This window comes from Uranotaenia lowii, chromosome 3 (genome assembly GCF_029784155.1).
Source record: "Uranotaenia lowii strain MFRU-FL chromosome 3, ASM2978415v1, whole genome shotgun sequence".
In the NCBI taxonomy this organism is placed as follows: Eukaryota; Metazoa; Arthropoda; class Insecta; order Diptera; family Culicidae; genus Uranotaenia; species Uranotaenia lowii.
Genome location: NC_073693.1, coordinates 268,201,829 through 268,218,974, shown reverse-complemented (window position 1 = coordinate 268,218,974; position 17,146 = coordinate 268,201,829). Strand labels below are relative to the sequence as shown.

Below are 17,146 nucleotides of genomic sequence, written 5' to 3'. Positions count from 1 at the left end.
CAAGATGACAGCCTTCCATCATTACTAAACATTTTTATAAGGGACCCATTCTTCGACGAATACTATGACCCTCGTAGTACGATCCTGCCAGTAATTTCTTCGTGTGATCAGTCGGACATCGTCCTGTAGATAGGCAACATCGAGCCCGAAACCGGTCGAAAAAAAAGGTAATTTTGAATCTTTTTTTCCGTTTGAAAGAACGTTAAGTGCTGTGTCCTGTAATACGTCGTGTGTAAATTGTGTATCAAATTGATAGCTGACAAAACCTTTGATTATTCAAAGAATTACTGTGTGTGAGTGGTGGAAAAGTATGAAAACACTGTCAAAAATGTTCACAAAGTTCAAACCAAGCGTTGGAATGAAGCACATGATTGACAACTACAGTTGTCAAGGAAGTTAAGTCTCAAACCAGCATTTTTTAATTTGAAAACTTTGGTTTTTGTTATTTTAAAAGCCTGAATAGAGAAATCTTGTATGTACCCTCCACAACCTACGATCTACACTAACCGATTATACTTTAAGTTCAATCTCATGATGGTTTTTCTTCGTTTTTGTCAGATTTTGGCAGCAAAAATTCCACTAAAAACGCTTTAAAGTTACTCAAAAATAATCAAGTTTTATCAATTTTGAAACAGCTGTATCCACTAAATTGCCCTCAGTTTCTTTCGAAAGAAAAGTATTTAACCGAAAAGTAGCAGAAATTATAGGAGAAGAAGAAAGTATTTAGATCAAACGAATGGTTTTTGAAATACACGAATTCGTAACTGTCCCATTTCTAAAAGAACTAAGCTTCAGGTAAGAAAAAAACAATAATTTAGCTGATAATACCTAGAATTGGGTAGGAAATAGTGCAACACTACCAGACAACACCCAAAATAGAGTAGGTAGACAGACAAAAAAAGGTTTAGGTTTAAAAGGGCTACCTTATTTTATTTACATAGTATTCCGTCTCACGACATAACTTGACGAACATAATTCCTAAAATTCACTCGGTTCATAGCAACCGTTCTCCAATTTCTTGGGCACCCCACGTTCGCCAGATCACGCTCCACTTGGTCTAACCACCTCGCTCGTCTTGTTCCTACCGGATTCGTAGCGAACACCTGTTTTGCAGGACAGTCGTCCGGCATTCTCGCAACATGTCCCGCCCAGCGTATCCGGCCAGCCTTAACCACCTTCTGGATACTGGGTTCGCCGTAGAGTCGCGCGAGCTCGTGGTTCATCCTTCGCCTCCACACTCCGTTCTCCTGTACGCCGCCAAAGATGGTTCTTAACACTCGTCGCTCGAATACTCCGAGTGTACGCAGGTCCTCCTCGAGCAATATCCATGTCTCGTGCCCGTAGAGAACAACCGGTCTAATGAGCGTCATATACAGGTTACACTTCGTGCGAGGGCTAAGTCTTCTCGACCGCAGTTGCTTGTGGAGTCCATAGTAGGCACGACTTCCGCTGATAATTCGCCTCCGGATCTCACGGCTGGTGTCATTGTCTGCGGTCACCAGTGAGCCGAGATAGACAAAGTCTTCGACTATCTCCAGCTCGTCGCCATCGATCGTGACCTTGTTATTACTGGACAAGCGGGTTCGGTCGGCCTCGGATCCGCACGCCAGCATGTACTTCGTCTTGGACGTATTAATCATCAACCCAATCCTTCCTGCTTCGCGTTTCAGTTTGCGGTAGATCTCCTCCACCGCCGCAGATGATCTGCCGACTATATCAATGTCATCGGCAAAGCAGATAAGTTGACTGGATCTGTTGAAAATCGTGCCCCGCATTTCGCCCACCGCTCGTCGAATAACACCTTCTAGCGCCACGTTGAACATCATGCAGGATAGACCATCACCTTGTCGAAGCCCCCTGCGCGATTCGAATGAACTCGACAATTCACCCGAGATCCGCACACAGCACTGCGTTCCATCCATCGTCGCCTTGATCAGTCTGATCAGCTTCCCGGAAAAGCCGTTCTCGTCCATGATTTTCCATAGCTCGTTACGGTCGATCGTGTCGTATGCGGCTTCGAAGTCGATGAATAGATGGTGCGTAGGGACTTGGTGTTCCCGGCATTTTTGGAGGATTTGCCGTAATGTGAATATCTGGTCCGTCGTTGACCGTCCCTCCATGAAGCCGGCCTGATGACTTCCCACGAATCTGTTTGCTTGTGGCGTTAGGCGGCGGAGTAGGATTCGGGACAACACTTTGTAGGCGGCATTGAGGACAGTGATCGCTCGGTAGTTCTCACAGTCCAGTTTGTCGCCCTTCTTGTAGATGGGGCATATTAGGTTTTTGCTACCTGTTAATAGCTTTCCTAACTCGGATAATTTAAAGGAGAGAACGCTCACTGAAGAAGATAGTAAATTGTAATCGAAATACCGGTATCAAAACTTTTCTTATACCGTGGTTGAACTAAAGGAAATCTTTCGATTGCTTTGATTCATCGGATTCAGATTTTGATCAAAATCCGGAACCCGAGTCTGATTCTGAAACGAAACCTGATCCTGACCCAGAACTGAAACTCGATCCTGACTCTGATCCGGCCCTAATGCTGATCCGAAAACTGATCTTGATCGTTATCGCGATCTTGATCTGGAACCTTCTCTCTCAGTTTGGAATCTGATCTGGATCCTGGTCTGAATCCTAGATCCTTGTTTCTGTTTCAAATTCTGTTCCTGGATGCTATCCTGGATTCTTATCCTGAATCCTGACACTCATTCTTATTGCAATTCAATGATACCTCAATCTGTTTTCAATCTTAACCCTGATCTGGCAGCTAATTCTCACCTTGGATCTCGATCCTGGATATCCTAATTCTGATCTGGAAAGAGACCTAGATCCTGTTTTTGGATGCTTATACTGATTCAGAAACTGACGCTGATCTAGAACAGGATCGAGATTTAAGCCCTATCTTGATGGGTGGTGTACTGCCCCTACTTTCACAACAATCCCATATGCAAAATCGAGCAAGAGAGAAAATCAGCTTGTTCTATTTTGGAATATATTTTTAAATTGAAACCACAACTTTCAGCATAAAATCGTTTATTGAAATGTGTTCTAGGTTGTCATAATAAATCGTAGGACCTGAAATTTTAAAAATTGGGCAATTGGTAAGGTCTAGAGCATCATTTTTGTTTATTGTGGGACTGTTATGCGAGCATATTTGAGACCTTTTTTAAAATCAACTCGCATAACAGTCCCACACAGACTTTTCAAAACTTAAATTTGATCAATTCTAAACTTCTGAAATCAATTTAAAAAAATAGAAACAGACTTGTGAATTCCACATTGTAAATTGAATCCTGTCATGATTTTTAGTTGTTTCTGATAGTTTTTCTCATAGGAAGCCTCCTTCCTTCATTTTAGCCTGCCTTCAAAAACTAGTGTGCATAGTTCGACATCAAGTGAGTTGAACATTTTATAAATGACTTAAAAACGATAAATCAAAGATTATATCATCGAAAGAAACATAGTAAGGTAACTACATCCGTGGTATTTCACATATGGGACTGTTTTGCGGGTATTTTCCGTAGAGGACAGTCACGAGTTGTTTTTTTTTTCGAAATTTGTAGAACAAAATCTCTTTTTTTATTGTGTTATATTGAAGTTCAATGTTCAAAATGACGGACTGTCAGGTTAGATGAAAAATGACGAAAATTCATATGGGACTGTTATTCGAGTATGGGCAGTGTATGACATTAAAAAAATTTGATATTTGCTCCAGCCTTATTCGAAATATTGAGAAAGAGATGGGATTTTTTTTATTTACGACACTTTCATTTGTTCATTTATTTAACATGTAGTTTAAGGTAATTCAATTCCTTTTTTTGTTACTACACTTCGTGCTTCAAAGTTATAAAAAAGATCATACTTAAACTAATTTTTCTCTTCGTGTTTGTTTTATTATTTTACTTACTGGTCCCCCCCGTTGAAAAAGCTATGACACTCTCTTCGAAAGACGTTAAGATTATTGCAGTTTTTTAAACTGTTCGGAAGACTATTCCAAACAGATATGCCCCTGACAAGTAATGTTCTACTGTAGCTTTCAGTGTGATGACGAGGTATTTTAAAATGAAGAATGCGTGTGCTTCTCAAGCGAATAAATTTTTCATGTAAGTAGGGTGGACTTTCTGCGGTTATGACTTTATAGATGAAGATAACAGTTCTTAGTTTATAGAAATTATCAAAAGGCGTACTCAAAATATGCGTTTGATGGTGACTAACTCCATGGTAACGAGATAGGTTAAAGGTAAATCGGATGCAGCAATGTAATGCAATTTTAAGTCGGTTCATTAGCATTAAAGGAGCACCAACTAACAATTCTGCCCCAAAAACGAAGTGTGGAAGTATAAGAGATTTAACCAACTTCATTTTGGTACTAACCGGTAAGAAATATGATGTCAGTCTTAGCATGCGTAGCGTTTTATAAATTTTTGAGCATTGGGCATTAACAAATGCAGTCCATTGCAAATTATTTTGAATTACAACTCCTAAATTAGTAGCTTTCTCTACGTACCCGATAGTGTCGTTACCTATTTTAAGCGGTGGTAAATTTGAAGTGTTATAGAATGAGGGGAAAAACATAGCTTTGGTTTTGTCACTATTGATAGGTAATTGGTTCCTTTGGGACCATCTATAAACATTTTCTAAGTCCGAGTTCATGGCATCAAGCAGAAGTCCGGGCTGATAACTCGGATTCGAAAGATAAATTTGAACATCATCAGCGAACAAATGAATGTTGCTTCTCCTGCAAGACATAGGCAAATCGTTGATGAACATGGAAAATAGAATCGGTCCTAAAATTGATCTTTGTGGAACTCCCGAAATCACCGGAGCGGCGCTTGATCGCGAACCGTTACAAATAACAAACTGACTTCGATTTCCTAAATATGAATCTAACAACGATACGGCACTTCGCGAAAACATGAATTGGTGTGAAAGCTTATTTAGAAGTTTAACGTGTGAAACTCTATCGAATGCTTTAGAGAAGTCTATCATCAACAAGATCGATAGTTGTTTCTTATCAACTGCACTATGGATATCATCAATCACTTTAGCAACAGCGGTTGTTGTATTATGCTTTGTTCTAAAACCTGATTGATATTTACTGAGAAGGTTAAAAGTATTAAGAAAAGTTTGGATTTGTAATTTTAGTATACGCTCGAACACCTTTGAAAGAACACTTAGAATGCTTATTGGACGTAGATTTGAAATATCTTTGCTATTAGATTTTTTCTTCAAAGGCAATATTTTAGAAACCTTCCATGCTCTAGGAAACTTACTGGTCCTTATGATGGTGTTGAAAAGCTTACACAGGGGATACCTTAGAGATGGTAGAAGAATTTTAATGAATTTAAGCGGAATTTCATCTGGACCTGTAGCATTAGATTTAATCGAGTTTGCAGCTAATATTACGTCGTTAGTGTCAATTGTAGTAAAACGGAAACCATTTACATTCAATGGTAAAATCGGTAAAAAAGAATCCTCAGCGATAAAATTTGAAGCGAAGTATTGATTAATCTGGTCACTAGAATTACTAAAGATTTCATCACGATTGGGGCTAGGGTTCTGTATTAGCTTCAATCTTTTCCATAGTTGTTTTGGGTTTGATGTTTGTAGTCGATTTGAAACCGAATCTATCTTGGCACGCTTGATTTTATTTGTCACTAAATTTCGTAATCTCTTGTAATGCTCAAAATCGTCTTGCAATTTAGATCTAACCCAGCATCGATAAGCAACATCCCGGTTGCTCATAGCGTTTCGAATGTCCTGATTGAACCAAGGATTTTTCTTAGGGGAACTTCTCTTAAGCGGGACGAATTTCTCAAAAAGATCTAATATGAACCTGTTCATTATTTCGAGCAGGATATCGGGGTCATCAATCCGATCACAGAAAGACCAGTCATAAGAATCGAAGGTAGAAGGTAGGAGGCTTGCTGGGATTATGGAATTTAAGTTTTTTTTAAAGAGTATTTTTTCTTCAAAGCTATAGCATGGTTTTTTTGCTGCATTTGACACATGTCTAAAATAATTGATATCTGTAACATGTAGATATTACTCATGGTGGATTAGAATTGGATTTTTTTTATTTAATCTGACTTTTTAAATTCAATTGGGATGTGTTCTATAAAATTGGGATGTGTTCTATAAATTGTTTTTTAGGGAAATCTTTTAGCATCCAAAGGATCTTCCATCATGTGATACAGCTGAGTTGTTTAACTCAGTTGAATAAAGGCTGTGTTATATTCATGATTTCAAACATTCACCAAACGCAGAAAAACCAATGCGATTCAAACTAAATTCACATCGATTCGACTTCGTATCTAACGCCTGAAACGCCTCGTTTTGATTAGCAAGTTGACGATTGTTTCGGAAAATTTGGTCAAATTCCTTCGTAAGCTTACTCCTTTATAAGCATGTTTTCGCTGTTCCCACATTTTCACCAACTATTCAATTTCTTCTACCCAAAGCGCTCAAGCTTTGATCTTTCCACCTATAATACTTTCATGTTCTTTCTAAATATTCTACCTTGAATTTTCACAACTCGCCGAAATGCCAAAAATTAAAATAAGAATGTTCCCATTAACGAATTCCTTGAGCGGAAACAAGTAGTTCAGTCAGATACCTCGTGGACAGAAAAATGCGATTGTTTGCCCCTCCGTAGACAAACGTGGAAATTTGGTTGACTCTATTTCATGTTCTGTTTTTCGATCTAACTTTTTTGTTTGATAAAATTTTTAGTTCTTTATATTAATTAAAATGATTTATTTCACCAACAAATGAACCTTTACTGAATGAAAAACATTTTCGAAATACACCAATCACTTTTCAAAGACGACTAGGAGTGGGTATTTAGCACTCAATCAACCTTCTTCTTCATTTGGTTCAGAGAAATCAAAAGATCATCAAAAAGAATAATTCCCGACCGAGCAGACTCTGAAGCCTGTATCGATACCAAATATTAACTAAAACCAGCTACCAATGCCAAAATTATAGCAAAATTTAGTATCGAAATTTTTCTCGATGGTAAAATAAGTTTCCTTGAAGCATCTACATATATGTCAACTTAAGTATTCTATTTTTTGAAAAATCAGATTGATTTAATTAGGTGTTAAAAATAAAAACGAACAAAAAATTTGTTCGTTACGCATAGCGAGTGTTAATTTTTAAATCATTGCAAATCATTATTTTGAATACTGAAGTTACTTCTTTTCTTCTATTTAACTATTCCTAATAGTTAAGTTTCTGCGACTGTTACGGCCCTCTACTACCTTACTAACCTAGTGAAATGAAGAAACTCGGCACATAATATTATGGTCATCTTTTGGTCATGGGTAAAAAATAGAAATTATTTTAACGTCTACCTCATAGAATTATAATGTGAAATTTTAATTCTGGTTCTTATTCTCGGTGCTTCATATTTTTGAATAAACAACGATAGAATCAAAATCACCCTGATTTTGCTTGTTAGATATGACTGAAGAATCAAGTGTCCTGAATTCTCCCTATAGTATTTTAGTATTTTTTTTATGAATTCAAGTATTAGTTACGAATTGCAGTAATGATAATTTTGAACACCCCTAATATGCTCTTCGCGTCTCGATCCACACCTCAGACATGTCAGCATCATCATATATCATATGAATAACAAAACTAAATTAAGCTCAATTGATATGGCGGCACGCCAAACGTTCTTCCTTAATCAGTCAATTGCTTCGCGGCGGACAGCAAAATGATCATCGACTCAATATGTGCATCTTTCGCTCTCCCAGTGAGATCCAATTTGTCTACAAAGTTGATGCCACCAATATGGCTGACGCGTGATCATTTTGCGTACAATCGTTTTTTCGCATATGCCATAATATTATACTATGGAAGCTAAAGCCGGTAGCTGAGATGATTGGATAACCGCAATTTGCTGCGTCATGCTGATTTGACACAATTTCGTTTTCATGTGATTTGTTACCATTGAGGGGAATGGATTTGTTTGTAGCAAGTAATTTGGCTCGTTTTAAAACTATCAACACATTTATTCGGGAAATTACCATTCAGAGTTTAACAATATGTAACATATTTCTAGCTATAAATATGAGAAATATATAATTGATACACTTAGATTGTTCACAGATTGTTTAAGTAACTACTTCTTAAGCCTTGTCCACACTTAGTAACTTGGACATCGATTTTTGTTGTGAAACGAACTTTGTTGTCTGTTATTGTTATTGGAAACATGAGACGGTCTCAAAGTCTCCCGAATAAAATGGAAGACATTGAGACCGTCTCCAGATCAACTATCTCCTAGTGTGGACTAGCCTTTAGTTCCGAGCGTTATTATTCCTAATTCAAAGTATTGGCATTTATCCTACCAATCTAGATTCGAAACTTGTATAGTAAATAGATTTGTTCGGAATAGTATGAATCACTGGCGATTGTGCGATCTTTGTTTATAATATAAGGGCACTTTTTGATGGGTTAAAAAAAGCGAATCTCTTCGCTTCAGTGGGGAGAGAGAATCGAACATTCCCAAACCTGTATTCATAATACTTAAGTTGCAAGTATTCTCGTGTGGCTGATCATTGGCCGTGCTTTTCATCGAACTTTTGTTTGGCGATTTGGAAGAGTCTCTCCGATTCGGCCGGACCGGTGGCCAAAACCATTTCTTTGAACACCCCAACGGGCATCTCCAGTAACTCCCAGGGTGTGGCAAGTTCTACTGCTTCTCCAGCATCCATCACCAGAACCCGATCCGAGTCCATGATTGTGTTGAGACGATGGGCGATCGTCAGTACGGTGCACTCAGCAAATTTGATTCGGATGGTCTCCTGGATCAGACGGTCGGTGCTGAAATAGGAATAAGGTTCAATAATTCGATCAGTCAGAATAGATCAAAGTTTACTCACTTAGGGTCAACATTAGCCGTGGCTTCATCTAAAACGAGGATTCGGTTACTTCTCAGGATAGCACGAGCCAAGCATATAAGCTGCCTTTGGCCTACGCTGAAGTTGGAACCTCCAGCTGCAACGGCCATCTGGAGACCCAATGGTCCATTTGCAATCTCTCTAAGTTCGACCTGCTCAAGGGCATGCCACAGGTCTGAATCGGGATAGTCCTCGAAGGGATCCAAATTTCTTCGTAGAGTACCCGAAAACAGCACTGGGTCCTGAGGGATGATCGAAACTTTAGAACGAAGACTCTCCAGAGAGATTTCTCCTGTGTTGATACCATCGATTAAAATGTCTCCTTCGATTTGAGCCAACCGGAATACTGCTCCGATCATTGAGGATTTGCCTGCTCCAGTTCGACCAACGATTCCAATCTTCTCCTTTGGATGTATCTCGAAATTTAGATTTTTCAAAACTAAATTCGCCCCTTCATAGTACCGGTAGCTCATATTTTTGAACTCCAATCTACCGGCTTCGGGCCAACTCTTGTTCAAGACTCTTGGTTGTTCGGGTTGTTTCTCCGGTTTCAAGTCTCGATATTCCAGCAGACGTTCGACGGACATCATAAAGTTGGCGACTTCCGCACTCTGTCGAATACCCCATTGCATCATACCGGTCAGAGCCATTGCCTGGGTGATCGCGAGACCTACACGATCCCCTAGAATACCTGTCTCCAGGACCAAGAAACTGAACACCACTATGAACATGAACACCAAACACAGCAGATCCAAGGCAAATCCAAAGGCCGTACTGCTTGTTATAAACATGAAAAACGAGGCCGTATGAATGTCTTGATGCGAGTCAAACTCTTTGATCAATTCCTGTTGAGCTCCAAAAGCCCGAATCGTCGGAAGTCCGGCCAGTGACGCTGCCAAATGTGAGAACACCGGTGATCGAGCTAAAATGGATCATTGAGTTAATGATACAGCCGAAGAAACTTTTGATTTCATTTTGAACATACTTATTCCCTCGAGACGTTTGATATTCTTGGAAGTTTTAAGATAGACCTTCCGCAGGTAAATGAAAATCACCGCGAGGAACGCCAGTGGTACCAAAAACATCGGATTCACAACCACAGTAACCACAATTGTACCGATCATGCTGAGAATGATCTGCGAAGCATCCAGAATAGCCTTCGGCAGCAGTTCATCAACCGATCCCATATCCTTGGAGAATCGATTCAGAATACGTCCCGATGGGTTGGTGTCGTAGAACCGCATCGACGTCGATACGCAACCCTTGAACATGCTGTCGTGGAGGTTCTGAGACGCCCGGACCGATGTCTTGTAGAAGCTTATGGATCTGGAAAGAGAGTTAAAAGTTTGGGTAAGAAATAAGAGTAGAGTAGAGTAGAGTAGAGTAGAGTAGAGTAGAGTAGAGTAGAGTAGAGTAGAGTAGAGTAGAGTAGAGTAGAGTAGAGTAGAGTAGAGTAGAGTAGAGTAGAGTAGAGTAGAGTAGAGTAGAGTAGAGTAGAGTAGAGTAGAGTAGAGTAGAGTAGAGTAGAGTAGAGTAGTGTAGAGTAGAGTAGAGTAGAGTAGAGTAGAGTAGAGTAGAGTAGAGTAGAGTAGAGTAGAGTAGAGTAGAGTAGAGTAGAGTAGAGTAGAGTAGAGTAGAGTAGAGTAGAGTAGAGTAGAGTAGAGTAGAGTAGAGTAGAGTAGAGTAGAGTAGAGTAGAGTAGAGTAGAGTAGAGTAGAGTAGAGTAGAGTAGAGTAGAGTAGAGTAGAGTAGAGTAGAGTAGAGTAGAGTAGAGTAGAGTAGAGTAGAGTAGAGTAGAGTAGAGTAGAGTAGAGTAGAGTAGAGTAGAGTAGAGTAGAGTAGAGTAGAGTAGAGTAGAGTAGAGTAGAGTAGAGTAGAGTAGAGTAGAGTAGAGTAGAGTAGAGTAGAGTAGAGTAGAGTAGAGTAGAGTAGAGTAGAGTAGAGTAGAGTAGAGTAGAGTAGAGTAGAGTAGAGTAGAGTAGAGTAGAGTAGAGTAGAGTAGAGTAGAGTAGAGTAGAGTAGAGTAGAGTAGAGTAGAGTAGAGTAGAGTAGAGTAGAGTAGAGTAGAGTAGAGTAGAGTAGAGTAGAGTAGAGTAGAGTAGAGTAGAGTAGAGTAGAGTAGAGTAGAGTAGAGTAGAGTAGAGTAGAGTAGAGTAGAGTAGAGTAGAGTAGAGTAGAGTAGAGTAGAGTAGAGTAGAGTAGAGTAGAGTAGAGTAGAGTAGAGTAGAGTAGAGTAGAGTAGAGTAGAGTAGAGTAGAGTAGAGTAGAGTAGAGTAGAGTAGAGTAGAGTAGAGTAGAGTAGAGTAGAGTAGAGTAGAGTAGAGTAGAGTAGAGTAGAGTAGAGTAGAGTAGAGTAGAGTAGAGTAGAGTAGAGTAGAGTAGAGTAGAGTAGAGTAGAGTAGAGTAGAGTAGAGTAGAGTAGAGTAGAGTAGAGTAGAGTAGAGTAGAGTAGAGTAGAGTAGAGTAGAGTAGAGTAGAGTAGAGTAGAGTAGAGTAGAGTAGAGTAGAGTAGAGTAGAGTAGAGTAGAGTAGAGTAGAGTAGAGTAGAGTAGAGTAGAGTAGAGTAGATTAGAGTAGAGTAGAGTAGAGTAGAGTAGAGTAGAGTAGAGTAGAGTAGAGTAGAGTAAAGTAGAGTAGAGTAGAGTAGAGTAGATTAGAGTAGAGTAGAGTAGAGAGCCTCCGATATTCTCGAACTGGAGGTCGAAATACTCAGTATCGCCATCTCATAGAGTTTTGGTGCCCTTGCCCCTATTTCTGTAGCGTAAACGCTGAGAAACTCTTCGTGTTCCTCCAGATCATACCTGGTAATGGCAATCAGGAATATGCTGATCACCAGACCTCCATGGATGTACATGCATGTTTCCGTACTCAACAAAGATTGCCCGGCGATTTCGGACGTTAGTGGAGTATCATCAAAAGTTGAGTTACTTCTTTCGATAACATCAATGGTGTCATCGGTGTTATTGTGTCTCAGGAAGATTCGTTGCTCCTCTTGTGAAGTCCTGGAAGGAAATATGGATTAAAATGGAACAAGCTTTTCAAACAATCCTAAATAAATCTTACCAATAGGCCACCCAAAAATCTGCGCCACTTGCTGCTAGTTGAGTGCACAAAAATAACAAAAACAGTCCGAAAAGAAGAACTGGATTAGCTCCACTTCGAACATAATTAAGAAGAACAGATCCTTGAACAGTGCCTTTGGAGCTAAGCTCCGCATTCATATCCGCTTCTGGGGACTTTGATTTTTCTTTCACTTTGTGTTCGTTTTCGTCATCAAAGTCATCGAGAGATTGACTCGACGAAGCTATTGATCGAGATGATGCCTTGGAATCTCGTCGACTTCGTCGCTCCGAAACCATTATTGAACTTTCACTATCGCCAGCTTCTTCCTCCAACTTTTCTAACAGTTCGACAAAGTCGATTCCGTTCTGCGACAACTCATGTGGAGTACCCTGTAGAGTAATCTTCCCATCGTTCATAACTACAACCCAATCAGCTTCCTTCAGGAAGTGCACCTGATGAGTTACTAGAATTCTGGTTGTCTTGAGTTTACCCAATCGTCCTCTAGGCCCGATACAGATATCGAAAAGGTGCCTTCCTACGTGAGCATCTACTGCACTCAATGGATCATCCATCAAGAATATATCCGCTCTTCTATAAACCGCTCTAGCCAAACTGATGCGAGCTTTCTGACCACCAGAAAGAGCAGCTCCTCGTTCACCAATGATCGTCTTATCCGCATGCGGCAACTGTTCGAAATCTCGTTCAAGCGCACAAGCTTTCACTACTGCATCGTATCGCTCTTTCTCCATGGCTTGCCCAAACAGAATATTCTGACGAACAGTTCCAGCGAATACCCAAGGTTCTTGACTAACGTAAGCAAATTTACCCTTACTGACGATGGATCCTGATTCTAGGGGAAGTTCTTTTAGAATAGCTTGCAGAAGCGAAGATTTGCCTGCACCAACCGGCCCAATAACTCCGATTAAGATTCCTTTCCTGAACTCTATGTTTAAATTCGATAGAGTTGCTGATTTCCAAGACTCATCTGCTTCGTCCATTTTCTTGACGGTGTCTACAATCTTCGGTACTGGAGCAGAATTCTTGTCTTTTGGTTTCTCGCCCGGTGCCTCTTGTATTTTGACAGCACCCCACCGCGCAGTAACGTTCTTCATAGCAATCGCTATGTTGGTTGGAAGCTGGGTATCTGATTCGATGAGCTTTTGCTTCTCCGATACATCTCCATTGATTCCGAAATCCTTGAGGAACTTTTCCTTTGCGTCGTTAAGTTCGCCTTCCTTTTCTTCATACTCTAAGAAACGTTGCAACCGCTTCATTGCGACTAAAGCTTCAGCAATTTCAGCAATACCTCTCACAAACATGGCAGACATCGTATTGGCCAATATGCCGAAATAGGTTGATACAACAAACACTTTAGCCGCCGTTAGATCGTTTCCAAGAAGAACCATCGCCATCATTGTACAGAACAAGGCCATTCTAGTAGTGAACAGCAAAAACGTCATGTACAACCCTCGAACGTAGGCACTTTTCTTAACAATCTTTAACTCAAGCTGCCGAGCAAGTCTGATCAGTTTTGCGAAAGGCTTTTCCCAAGCGTACATCTTGATCACCTGGATTCCGGAGATGATTTCGTCCATCAGACGAATACGCTCATCTGTTCGTAAAGCTGTTTGCAACCGAAACCTGGACGTCAATTTACCGGTGTAAGACTGAATAGGTGTCACTATAAATATCACAATCATTCCAATCAATCCAGCAACGCCGATTTCAATGTACAGCAGGACTCCGACGATGATTGCTAGCAGCGGAGCAGACCACATCGAATGCAGAAAAACGGAAACGATGTCGAAACGATTCACATCGTTGGACAACAGATTCACCACTTTTCCAGGTGCTGTATCGCCCAAAGCCGTTCTCGATAGTCGCAGCGCTTTGCGATAGATCACACTACACATCGCTATCCGAACTTTCATGCCATTCTGGAAACTTCCCAGGATGTACTGATTGATGGTGATTACACTAAGTGCGTTCAATAACACCAAAGCTGCTGAGTAGTAAATGGCCTGTTCTTTCGTAACGTCCGAATCCTTTCTGTGAATGGTGAAATTTGGAATAACATTTGAACTGGAATTAGAAGTGTCTTGCAAGACCTACCGAAAGTACTGCAGCAGCATCCCGAGAAAGATTGGTTGCGCCAACCGGATGAAGATGTCGTTGATCACGGTGATAAAGCCGAGAATGGCGTACTCCCACCAGAAGGTTTTGAAGATGGCCTTGATGAGCGAGGGCCGTCCCGGGCCCGATTTCTGTTCGAACCATTTTCTGTACGGAGGAAGAAAGAGAAAAATCTGACTCAAACATGTGTCGTCTCACTTGAGAAGCATAAACTAAATGTGCATATGTATGTCTTTTGGTTCTTAAAATGCTCTGGCCATCTTCCAGCGTGTTGTGAAAATTATGTTGTAAGGTCCGTTTAAGAAGTATGATTGAGTAAACTGTTGAAGTTTTTTTTTCAGAAAATTGTGGAAATATTGAGTTAAAAAAGGGGGTCAATTAGCAAAACAGCTTGATACACTCATCCAAATCAAATATATTGTTAAGATATCGATTCCAAAGTGTAAAACATCCACGAGTCCCAATATTGACCACTTGCTTCTGCAGTTTGTTTTCACTGCACTCCCCAGGCAGCCGTGCTTTCCATATCAATTCCAATAAACGCAATGCGATTCCCGTTCACCCATCAATGAAGCAGCATACAATTATATTATCGTTTGTTGTGCGAATCGTCCCAAGCCGGCATGCTGACCTTCACTCTATATCGCCGGCATACAAACGTATCTGCTACCCAGATGATGATGATGTTGATGCCGCCCGATGTCATCAACGTATTCATACGTGAATGAAATATGCAGTCAAATGGAAGAAGATTTTCTTAATTCCCTTAATTAATGTTCCATTGGGTGGGGAAATTTCTTTGGAGAAGTTTGTTGTTTATTATCAAACTACCCTTTTTTCGAACGAACAATGTAGACAGTTGTATTAGTTTTTGAAAAATTCAATTTATTGAGATGAGCTGAGCTCCACCATGAGCTGAGTAACATCAACCAGCCAATCAACAAGTTCCCACTGATGGGGTATCATATTTCCTTCAGAGTAGATTGTGTTTTGATACAGCAAATAACACATTTTATGACTAATGTATGAAAATGAACTTTTTTCTTTCTATTGTTTTTCACTATTAATTATAATTATTGCTGCATTCTAGCACAACGCTGTGTGGTATGCATTTCTTTATCTATGAGTGCCTTAAGCCTTTGTAGGTTTTAGGAGACGAATGAAACATTGGGGTGCATGAAGTCATCTTTACAAACCATAGCTTAAGCCAGAGATATCTATATATATAAAAATGAATTTCTGTCTGTCTGTCTGTCTTTCTGTCTGTCTGTCTGTCTGTCTGTCTATCTGTTCCCTATAGACTCAGAAACTACTGAACCGATTTGCGTGAAACTTGGCAGGTGGGGGTATTGGAGGCAGGGGAAGGTTCCTATTATGGTTTGAGTCCCCTCCCTCTAACAGGAAGGGGGGGAGGGGCCTCCCAAATAATTGTCAATTTTTTGCATAACTCGAGAACCAATCAAGCAAATGGTATCAAATTTGGCATGGGGTGGTATTTGGGGACGGGGAATATTTCTATGAATATAAGGTACCCTTCCCTCCTCTCAGTGGGGTGATAGGAAGGGGGGAGGGAGGCTACCTTACAATTTTTCATATAACTCGAAAACTAATCAAGATATTGGAACCAAATTTGGCATGGATAGGTATTTTGATACGAAAAATATTTCAATGATTATTTGAGACCCCTACCTCTTTCCAGAAGAAAGGGGGAGGGGCCCTCTTTCATATTTTTATACATAACTCAAAAACTAATAAAGCAAATGGAACCAAATTTGGCATGGGAGGGTATTTGGATACGACAAATATTACTATGATAATCTGGGACCCCTCCCTCTTTCCAGTAGGGAAATATAAAGGGGGGAGGGGGCCTCTTTTATAATTTTTACATAACTCAATAACTAATTAAGCAAATGGAACGAAATTTTTCATGGGCGGGTATTTGGGAACGTGACATATTCTTATGATTATTTAAGACCCCTTCCTTTTTCCAGCGGGAGAAAGTAAAGAGGGAGGGAAGTTTCATACAGTTATTACTGCATTTCTCAAGAACTACAACAGCAAATGGAGCCAAATTTGGCATGGAACGATATTTGGGTACGAGAAATTCTTCTATGAGTATTTGGTATCCCTCACTCCTTCAAAGAGGTGAATGAAAAGGGGGAGTAGAGGTCTCCCTTACAATTTTCAGTATAACTAGAGAGTTGATCGATCAAATTGAACCATATTGGGCATGTGAGGATATTTGGATACGAGAAATGTTTCTATTTTAAATTGAGGCCCCATCGGAAAGATATAAAGGAGGAAAGGGGGCTTCTATACAATGTTTTTGCATAACTCGAGAATTAATCGAGCAAATGAAACCAAATTTGGCATCAAAAAGCATTTGAGTACGAAAAATACTTTTTCTATGTGAAACAATTCCTATCTTGCAATAGGATGATAGAATTAGGAATATAGAAGGGGAAGAGGAGGCTTACATTTAACTTTTTATTTTTACAAAATCCGAGAAATGGACAAAACTTAACATAAAATCATTTTGGTATGATTCTATGATTATATGACACACTTTCAGTGAGTAGGTACAAAGGAGGAGGGAGGTGAGCCCAATACAATTTTATTAGCATAAGTTCTCAACGAATAAGTTCTAACGAAGCCAACAAATGGACACAAATATGACATGGAAAAGTACTTGGTTACGACATATGTTTCTACGATTGTTTTAGACCCTTACGCTTTACAGTGTAGAGAGGGGAAGAAAGGAGAAGGCTCCATATACATTTCGTTGTAAAGCTTAAAAACTTATCAACCAATCAATGGAACTATATTTGATATAAGAGGATTTTCGGGAACGAAAAAAATGGGTATGATTATTAAAGATCACGACCTCCATTCAGCAGGAGGTGAAAGAAAGAACAGGGGAGGGGGCTCTCTTATCAGTTTTTAGCATAAATCTAGAACATATCAAGCAAAAACAACCATATTTTATAAGTTAGATTGTTTGCGTACGAATAATTTGGGCCCTTTCCAGCTCAGGGTGAAGT

The 17,146-nt window shown here is 39.9% G+C and overlaps 1 protein-coding gene across 3 annotated transcripts in view; it reads right to left on the bottom strand.

The window, feature by feature from the left end:
• Window positions 1-8,000: 8,000 nt before the first annotated feature.
• Window positions 8,001-17,146, bottom strand: part of LOC129758219 (ATP-binding cassette sub-family C member 4-like) — a 33,454-nt gene continuing 24,308 nt past the window's right edge. For all 3 annotated transcript variants that reach the window (XM_055755680.1, XM_055755682.1, XM_055755681.1), the window contains exons 3-8: window positions 14,085-14,252; window positions 11,973-14,021; window positions 11,711-11,911; window positions 9,895-10,235; window positions 8,892-9,831; window positions 8,001-8,832 (exon numbers count right to left, since the gene is read on the bottom strand). In XM_055755680.1, the coding sequence (XP_055611655.1) occupies window positions 8,565-8,832; window positions 8,892-9,831; window positions 9,895-10,235; window positions 11,711-11,911; window positions 11,973-14,021; window positions 14,085-14,252 (3,967 nt within the window). In that variant the 3' untranslated portion in view covers window positions 8,001-8,564. The remainder of the gene's footprint in view (window positions 8,833-8,891; window positions 9,832-9,894; window positions 10,236-11,710; window positions 11,912-11,972; window positions 14,022-14,084; window positions 14,253-17,146) is intronic.